This window comes from Pezoporus occidentalis, unplaced genomic scaffold (genome assembly GCF_034315485.1).
Source record: "Pezoporus occidentalis ecotype Australia unplaced genomic scaffold, CSIRO_AGI_Poc_V1 ctg114, whole genome shotgun sequence".
Lineage (NCBI taxonomy): Eukaryota > Metazoa > Chordata > Aves > Psittaciformes > Psittacidae > Pezoporus > Pezoporus occidentalis.
In genome coordinates this window covers 590418-599892 of record NW_026912929.1, presented here as the reverse complement: position 1 = coordinate 599892, position 9475 = coordinate 590418, and the positions used below count along the sequence as shown (strand labels likewise).

At 60.7% G+C, this 9475-nt stretch overlaps 1 protein-coding gene across 6 annotated transcripts in view; it reads right to left on the bottom strand.

Annotated features, from left to right (window-relative positions):
* Positions 1-1656: 1656 nt before the first annotated feature.
* Positions 1657-9475, bottom strand: part of CELSR3 (cadherin EGF LAG seven-pass G-type receptor 3) — a 29191-nt gene continuing 21372 nt past the window's right edge. For 2 of the 6 annotated variants that reach the window (XM_062636370.1, XM_062636389.1), the window contains 11 exons: positions 9115-9282; positions 8666-8792; positions 8290-8496; positions 8014-8188; positions 7491-7603; positions 7102-7181; positions 6382-6508; positions 5687-5800; positions 5406-5542; positions 5195-5301; positions 4340-4635 (listed from right to left, as the gene is read on the bottom strand). In XM_062636370.1, the coding sequence (XP_062492354.1) occupies positions 4430-4635; positions 5195-5301; positions 5406-5542; positions 5687-5800; positions 6382-6508; positions 7102-7181; positions 7491-7603; positions 8014-8188; positions 8290-8496; positions 8666-8792; positions 9115-9282 (1561 nt within the window). In that variant the 3' untranslated portion in view covers positions 4340-4429. The other 4 variants (XM_062636407.1, XM_062636380.1, XR_009968046.1 and 1 more) reach the window with 4 other exon arrangements.

Below are 9475 nucleotides of genomic sequence, written 5' to 3'. Positions count from 1 at the left end.
TTTATGCCCGTGGCCTCACCCGGCTGCTGGCAGCTCCCGGCTGGGCCCCACAGCAAACCACAGCCCTGCGGCCCCACAGAGCCGCCAGCCGGGGCCAGCACTGTCACCAGCGCAGGCACAGCCAGGTTCAAGCAGCACGTGAAGCCCCAGCCCCCAGCATCGCCTTGAGCCCCAGCCCCAGGTGTGGGTGCAGGACAGACGGCAGTGAGCCCAGCACCACTTTATAGACCTTTATTTCCAAATCTGGCGCTTCCATGATACACTTTTACACAGCCGGGGCGAGGGAGGGCACAGGCATCTCCCTGCCCGCAGCACTGGGAGATGGACAGAGGAAAGAAACCAAAACCAACCAAAGCCCCCAAGGAAACAAACCCAAACCAAGCAGGATGCTTCCCAAGCCCAGGCCACAGCACTACAATCAGGGAGGAAGCCACAGACTGACTCCTGCTCCTCGCCCGGCCTGGCTCTGCAGGGGCAGCCGCCAGCTCCACCGCTCGCTTCTTTTTGGCACTTGTCACTTGCTCCCCATTTGGCACCAGCACAAAGAGCCCTGGACCCGGTGCGGCAGCAGCACGGGCCCAGGACCGTGGCACGTGGGAGGGAGCTTGCTCCCGAAGGCGAAGCCGGGTGGCACACTGGTCCCAGCAGCATGTAAACATGGCAGCAGGCCCTGTCCCAGGAGCGGGGCACGGCGAGCACCCAGCCCTTGTGTCCCCTCCATGCGAGTGGGGCCGTAGCCAAGGATGGTGGCATGGCAGCAGGGGCTGCGCGGGGCTGTAAGGCAGTGAGGAGCAGGGAGCAGGGCACCGTGCTGGGCTGGGGTAGGCATAAGGAGTGGTGTCAGCCCATGGCAGCACCAGGCAGCCGGGAGCAGAGGAGCTGCCCGTCAGTGCAGCCTGAGTTCCCAGAGAGGGCCAAGTGCTGCTCATCATCGCCTCCCAAAACCCGGGTGCTCTGAGCTGGGGTCCTCTGCAGCCGCAGGGATGTGGGTACATACACAGAGCCCGCAAGGAACCCGCTACACAGTTCCTGTGGGCAATGCCGGAGCCCAGGGCTCCTGTTCTTGTGGCTATAAATCCCCCATAGGGCAAGTGCCGGCTCTGGGACCAGCCCAGCCCGCTGCTGAGCAGGGCTGTGGCCACCCAGCTCCTCACCGGGACCCACAGCCAAGAGGTTTGCTCTACAACACAGGTTGAAGAGCACAGCACACAGCGAGTAAACCCATGCGCTCACTGCTGAGCAAAGACAATGCTCAGAGGGGTGGGACCATCCTGGTACAGGATGGGATCGAACAGCAGAGAACACAGGTCCCTAACATGGAATCTGCTGCTGCTGCACTCGTTTGTGCTCTCACTGACCCACAGCCCCACTCACAGCCCTGGAGGGGTCCCAGAGGAGGGCAGGGGAGGACTGGCTGTGTGGCTGAGGGACCCCAGCAGGGAGGGTGGCACCAAGACACGTGTGGAGGTGCAGGGCAGGAGGGCGGCTGCCCTGCCATAGGGCCGGGACAAGGCAGTGCTGCACAGAGCGGGAGGGCTGCCCCACATGGCGCCCCCGGTACTCTGGGATCACGGTCCCTGGTACCCCAGGGAGGCGGGCAAAGGGCTCTTGGTGAAACAAACACTCCAGGTCCTGGGAACAGACCATCCGTAAAAATAACCATAGAAATTTCTCTTCTCTCTGATTACAAAGATACAAAAAGGTAGAAAACCCTCCCCCAACCCACGTCCGGGGCTGCCCCTGTCCCTGCCCCCCACCCCGCATACAGAGAGCCAGGTCCGGGGTGGGCTGGAGATGCCACCCTCACCTAGCACCTTCACACTGTACCCATCACCCCAGGAAGGCAAGGGTGGGGGGCTCCCGGCCCCCTCGGGCAGGGGCAGGCAGGGCTGGGCTGGGGTCTCTGACCACCACCAGTTCTGGCCCCTGCCCGTGGGACACCAAACCTCAGCTGGCAGCGCCAGGCGAAGGGCCCTGCGGCTTCCATCTCTCCCACGCTCAGCTCCGGCCCTCAGGAATGCCCCTCGTTCCTCGTGATCCTTCTCGGAGGGAAGAAAAGCAGCGTTTAGGCCGTGGCATCGCCCCCGGGCTCCAGCTGCCTCCCAGCCATGCCAACGGGGACAGGGCAGAACCCACACCTGCACTGGGGCAGCGACAACCATCTCCAAGTCCCTAAGCTCAAGGAAAGGAATCAGAATCCCAGACTGGTTTGGGTTGAAAGGGACCTTAAAGCTCATCCAGCTCCAACCCCCTGCCACGGGCAGGGACACCTTCTGCTGGAGCAGCTTGCTCCAAGGAGGGATGGGAATGGGAGCGATGCCAGCAGGGAGCAGAACTGGAGGGGAAGGAATGAATGGGACAGGGTTCCTGGGGAGAAACACGGCTGGGGCAGGCAGGGCTCCTGCAGGTCTTGGGCTCCCTCCTCCTCTCCAGCCTGGCCCTCGCACACGTCCCCTCACTGTTACTTCAGCAGTCCCCTCCAGCAGCCCCAGCTCCACCGATGTGTCTGCTCGTGCTGCAATGCGAGCACCCAGAGCTGCTGCTCCTGAAGGTTCTCCTGCCTGCTCACTGCTCCGGGCCAGGAGACGACTGACCACAGGGGCTCCCCCTCCCACCGCCCACTCCCCCCCAAAGCCAGCCCCTCTGGGAAGAGGCCGGGCAGGCAGGTGACACCCGAGGCCTGGCCAAGGAAGGGACAGACTTACTCTGAGTCTGGCGACAGCTCGGAAATGCTGTGGGAGGTGGTGGAGTGAGGCGTCGAGGGGCACAGTGCGGAGGGCGTCGAGGTCTGCATGGCAGAGGCGGTGGTCTGCGGGCACGAAGGCGTGCTGGAAGATTGCACCGAGGACAGGACGGAGGAGTTAAAGGAAGCAAGGATGGAGGAAAGGATATCTAACTGTTCCGTGGAAGGGTGTCGGCTGGGCACGGCCTCCAGGGTCTCTCGAGAAGGCTGCCTCCTCGCCAGCGGCTCTAGGCTTTCCCTAGAGAGCTGCCTCCGAGCCAGACTCCCCAGGTTGTCCTGCGAGGGATGCCTGCTAGGCACTGTGTCCAGAGGCTCTCTGGAATTACATCTTCTGGACAGAAAGTCCAGCTGCTCCCTTGAAGTTTGTCTAGCCGATGCTAGCTGGTCCCTTGAAAGCTGTCTTCTAGAAAGCAAATCCAATTGTTCTCGAGAAGGATCTCGACTTGGCAACGTGTCTATTCGGTCTCTGGACACCTGCCTGCTTGGCAATGTGTTTAGCCACTCTCTAGACACCTCTCTGACTGGCCCACAGTCTAGCTGCTCCCGTGACCCAAATCTGCAGGGGAAGGTGTCCAGGTGGTCTCTGGAGCCCTGCCTCCGGGGCAGCGTGCTCCCGCGGTCGCGCTGGCTGGGCCTAGCAGCGAGCAGATCCAAGGTCTCCCTGGACCCATGTCTGCTCAGGACACTCTCCAGGTGCTCAGAAGAACCATGCCTGCTCGGGATGGTGTCCAGCTCCTCCCTGGAGCCACGGCGGCTGGGCACGGCTTCCAGGCACTCTCCTGAGTTGTGCCTGCTCAGCTGCTCCCGGGACATCTGTCTCCTCATGAGCATGTCAAGCTGCTCCCGTGATGAGTACCGGCTGGCTGGTTGCGACAGGCTGCCCGCCCCCGAGTAGATCCTGCCATAGGAGGCGGCAGGGACAGCCCTGTGGCCCAGCGTGGAGGTCTTGTACCACGTCAGCTCGTTGGTCATCCTGCCGACGGAGGGCAGGCCTTGCAGAGGAGGAGGGTACTGGAGCCGGTTCTTCAAAATCCCTGCACCAGACAGAAAGAGAAGTCAAACTTTGCCCAGCAGTGAGAAGAGCACGAAAGCTGGGGGAGATAAGCAATACCTCCCCAAGGATATCATAGAATCACAGCACAGGTTGTGTTGGAAGGGGCCTTAAAGCTCATTCATTTCCAACCCCTGCCACATGCAGGGACACCTTCCACTAGAGCAGGTTGCTCAAGGGCCTGTGTCCAACCTGGCCTTGAACACTGCCAGGGATGGGGCAGCCACAGCTTCTCTGGGCACCCTGTTCCATGACAAGACGGATCTGATGCTGAGCCTTCAGGACCACATCAACCTGATCCAGGCAAGGCTACCCTTGCCCATTTACTCCAGGCTGTTACCTTTCCTTTGCCGTTGGGTCTGGGTGAGGGAGTTTTCGTCCCCACTGGTCAAGGCCAGGTCTGGCTGATTATTGTTGGCTGCATCCTTGTTGATGTCGAAACCCAGCTTCCGCTCAGAGCCCCACTTCTGCAGGGAGCAGGGGTGCACCTCGCACTCGCCCAGAGCTGGCCAGTACGACATGAGCTCATTGCCATCCACGTCTGGCGAAGGACAGAGCAGAAGGGGAAGAGGGAGAGAACGTGTAAGCAGCACTCGAAGGCACCACAGGACACAGCCAGGCCCCAAGGCCTGAGCTCAGCCCTTCCCGCCGGAGCCCCGGGACCTGCCTTTGGGTGCAGTGTTGGCGGGGTGAGTGAGGAGCCGCTCGCTGTGTGCTGCGCGCTTTGCCCCTCGCTGGAAGCGGCCCCGTAGGCGCACATTCTCCTCGCTCTCTGAGGACGGGATGGAGAGGCTGCGCTCCTCGTCCAGGGACAGGTCACTGTCCGAGTCCGTGTCCTGGTCTGTAGGGACAGCACGGTGACATTTGGGATGACAGTGGGAGAGGTTCCCGGTGGCAGGGCCAGGAAGGCAAAACACTCACGAGGACCCAGTCTGCCTGAGCCCCACTGACCTCCCCCGGGCTGTGCCCTGCGCCTGCTGCTCCTCCTTGAGAGCAGCCTCTCTCTGCCTCGCTGTACCTCCTCCTAGTACAGCTCCAAATAGCCATAAGATCCCCTTTGGCTCCTCTTCCTTCAGGCTGAGCAAACCCACCTCCCTCAGCCTCTGCTCGCCTGTCTCACGACCCATTCACTGGCCTCACTCCACTGAGTCAAATGTCTTGTGCTGTGCTGGGAAGCTCAATGTCCCCAGCAAACTCACAACAGCCTCTGTCCTCTCCTGCCTCCTCCATTTCTAGCTCCTTGGGGACTGCCTTTTGCATCTGCCTGGGAGGAGGCGGTGCTAAAGCAGCACGGTAACTGCCTCTCTCTCCTACCCAGAGCGCATTTGGAAGTCACCACTGAACACAGAGTGAAAGAGGTAACCACACAGCCACCACGCAGGCATGGGGCTGAACCTTACCTCCCCCAGCATCGCGGTGGAACATGGCCACATCAATGTCCGTGGGGCCGGCGTGAGCCAACAAGCTGTGATCCAGAGCAGAGCCCTGCCGGGCCGTCACGTTCTCTCTGAAAAGCAGGATGCCAAAGGGTCACAGCGGCAGGAGCCTGGCTCTGCCCATGTGCTCCCCCTGGCACCCAGAGTCTGGCTCTGCCGGTGCCGCGGTCCCTACCTGAGGTACGCGCGCTGGCTGGAGTGGGTGCGGGCCGAGCGCACGCTGCTCACCGAGGAGATGGTGGAGGCCCCCAGGGTGATGCGGATGAGCCCGCTCTCCTCGAACAGCGCTGTGTTGTTGTAGGCACTGGGGCCCTGGCGAGGCAGGGAGAGGAGACAGGGCACGTGCCCTGTGAGGGAGGTGCGGCGGCATCCCAGGAAGCGGGACCATTCCCGTCAGCTCCAGTCCCAGGCAGGCAGCCTGTCCCCAGCCCCTGGGCTGCTCCTGCTGTCGCCTACCTGCGTGCTCCTCGTGGCCTCCTCGCTGTGCCCCTTCTTGCTGAGGCAGGCCAGCTTCCAGGCCTCCCGCACCTCCTCGTTCAGCACGCAGAACAGGACCAGAACAGCCAGCCCCTGTGGGAGAGACACCATGAAGCAGCCCCTCGCTGCCAGCCAACTCACAGCGCCAGCATCAGGATGGGCCCTGCCTCCTCCAGGGTCCAGCACATCAGCCATGGTGCGCACCAGGCCTGGGATGCACCAAATCTCTCCCCAGTGCCTCCGCAGTGGGCAGGGGTGAAGGAGGACAGGCTGGGTAGCCCTGGCTAGCAGCAGCCAAGGAGCCCCTCTCAGTGTCCCCTGCAGCAGCATCAGCCACGGCGGTGGCAGGAGGTCTGTGGGATGCTGCTGTGGGTCGTATGTGGGGTGTTCAACACCTCCGCTTCATGCTGCTCTCTTGCTCTGCCCTTGGAGAGCGTGGAGGTGCCTTCCCTCCAAAGATGGTCCTTGCTGCCCCTTAAATGTCACCTCTGAACCATGCACCTTGCAGCCACCTCCTGCTCATGCCGTGCTCACCACAGGCACAGCTGTGAGGAGTGGCAGAGTCACCCGCTGCTGCAGGGGTGACAGTGGGTGACAAGGACCCTGCTCTCCATAGATTCCAGTGCTCTCCTGGGCTAAGCCAAGCCCTCCCCTGGCAGAGCCTGGGCAGTTACCTGGAGGCTGCAGAGGACAGTGTAGAGGTAGTGGAAAGCCAGGACACTGTTGTTGACAGCCAAGAGGCCAAAGAGCCAGGTAGTGCTAATAACTAGAAGCAGAACAAAGGAGCTCCGTAACGTCATGCTGGAGAGAGAGAGACAGACAGACAGGCACAGAGACACACACCGAGAGGTTAGTGTGTATTGTTAATCTACATTTAGAGCTCACAGACAGAGATCCAGAGGGGAACATCCCCGCATAGCAGCTCAGCTCCCCCGGCTGCCAGACCTTCCCTTCTGGATCACACATGGCAAACACAGGGCCCCAAACAACATGGGTCATTTGGAGGCACAAAGAGTGGAGCCAAGCTCCAGGGCTGGCCCAGGAAGGAGCAGGGACAGGTCTCAGGAGCATGTAGGAGAGGAGGAAGCATGGGCTGAGAGTTGGTGAGGGCAGTGTTGAATTCAAGCAGACACAGAGGTGGCTGTGAGAGCAGCCAGTGAAGTGGACAGGCTGGCGGGACAGTGTGGAGATGGGGACTTAGGAACAAGAGGAAAGGACAAAGTTTAGGAAGGGTTAACGTGGCTGGGAGGTGTGGGAGAGGAGGGCGGCTGCAAGGCTGACAATGATGCACAGAGTGGCCCTCTGCGATGGTGGAAGGAGGAGGATGGTCACTGAAACTGCTAAAAACCACGAGCCACAGGAGCTCTGCTGGGAGCTGGGCCACTGATACTCACAGAACCGACTTCTTCTTGGTCTCCTTTTGGCCAGGGGAACAGGACATCTTGGCCACAAGCAGGAACATGACCCCATTCATCTGAAAGTGTTGGCACTGATTAGAAGCAGTGCCAAGGGCTGGCTCTGACCTGACATCCCCAGCACAGAGCATGGGGAGACCCCTGCTCTGCCAGGCCCATGTGAGTGTCCCCTCCTTTCCCCTTCACGCCTGAGCCATGGCCTCCCCTGGGTTTGACTGGAGTGAGGAGGGACAGAGCGAGGGCCCTGGCTGAGGAAGGGCTGTACAGAGAACAGAGCAGGCAGTGGGCAGCCAAGGAAGGGGTGAGTGCCCGTGGTGTGCAGAAGGGAGGCAGGAGAGGGCTGTGGGGGAAACAGGACAGGGTTTTACCACAATGACGACAGTAATGGGGCCTGCAAAGCTCCAGACCAGCTTATCATGAATGGAAATCCAGCAGAAGTCAGGGTTCCCATAGCCCTCGGGATCCAGGCCAACAGCCAGCCCTGTGGGAGGATGGGAGAGGTCAGGTGCAGATCCACAGCAGCCTTGGACTTGTCCAAGCCATGTCTCATCCCACCACTGAAAGCCCCAAAGGGCTCTCTCTGCCCAGCCCATGGGCATTCACTGCCAGCAACAGGTCACTCAAGCACACAGGCTTGGGCAGCCAGGAGACCGTAACCACAAGCCCTGCAACCGCAGGAGCCCCATGCCCACCGAAGAAGCCATGGGGAGATGTGCTGAGGAATTACTTGTCCCCACTGGCCCTTGATACGTGGTCCCCAGCTGAGCACCACAGCACTGCTGGCTGTGGCAAGCCCACCCTCAGCTCTCCCCATAGGGTAAGTAAGTGGGGCAGCACCAGGGGGTCAGGAGGCTGCTGAGCACTGATGGCTGCAGGACGAGCAGCTCGTACCGGTGATGATGGCAGGCACCCCCCAGCCGATGGCATAGTAGAAGCGCATGGCCCCGAAGTTGACGTTGCGAGCTTCCGTCTGCATGCGGTAAATGTGGAGGCCCTGGACGAAGAGCCAGGCGAAGGTGGAGAGGAAGAAGCAGTGGAGGAGGATGGCAATCACAGTGCAAAGAAACTGGGGAGACAAAAGCCATTCAGAGATGGTCCCACGGTGCCCGTGGTAACTGCACCAACCACGCCTCGTCCCCACCCCATGTGCTTGTTCAAGCCACAGACCTGGTTCTCAGTGCGGTTGATGCCCAGGAGAAAGAGCAGCTCAGAGAAGAAGAGGGTGACTGATATGTTGGAGTGGATGCCACGTGTGTTGGACTTGAGGCCTTTGAGGCAGGCCAGGAAGGAGAAGGTCAGCAACAGAGCCACCAAAGAGAGAGACACCAAGGAATAGGTGACAATTGCCAATGTCTCCAGGTCACCTTCCAGTTGCTGCAGCAGCAGAGAACCAAAGGCAAACAGCAGTGTTAGGGGGAGGCATGGGAAGACTGCTGAGCTCCCAAACTCTACTTGTGTCCCACAGGGAATTTTCTGCCTGTGCCTGCTTATTGTGGGCCTCAGTGGCTAACAGCCCCCTCCAAGCCCTTCAGGCCAGAGTTACCTCTCTGTGTGAGCTGTCCATCAGAACCCCAAAGGTGCCAAACTGGGAGCACTGGCAGTGCACGTGTGTGGTGTTTCGGTACACGAGCTCGCAGTCCCTGGCTGTCCAGAAGCCAGAGGGGTTGGTCCTGCAGCCACCAAAGAGCAGAGAGGAGAGAACACAGATGAGCAGGGTGCGAGGGGAATGAACTGCAGAGAAGAGGGGTTAATAGCAAAGATTTTCCACCAGCAGATACAACTGTGCTCCTACAGCTCAAGTACTGGAGCCAGAGCTCTGCAGTGATCCTACTGTGCCCTCCCAGCAGGAATGAAACCCCTGGCAGAGGGCAGAAACCCCACGACCCAGTGCTGCCCAGGCACAGCCTGTCATGGCCAGGGCAACTCAAGGACTGTGGAGGCAGGTGCCTGGGAAAAGCAGCTCAAAGAGTGGCCTCGCCGTGCCCAACTCACGGGTTGGAGTGGTTCCACTGGACACAGAGAGGTTTGCTCCTGTTGGCCGTCTCCAGCAGGTGAAACTCCAGCACGAGAGGGGTGTCCAGGGGCCCCCGCAGGAAGGTGTGATTGCTGAACACGGACACACTCACGATGGGAGAGTTCATCACAGGATTCTTGGGAAGCCTGCAAGCAGCAATGGAGCTCTGCCATCAGTGTGCCTGGAGATGTCACTTTCAGGGACTCCTGGGCACCCCGGATGCACCAGTTCTGCCCAGGCCACACCAAGGGGTCAGGAAACACAGGGCTGAGCAACACCAAGGAGAGAACAGGCAGAGCACCACTGGGCCAAGTGCCTGGAACCAAACCCCAGCCACTG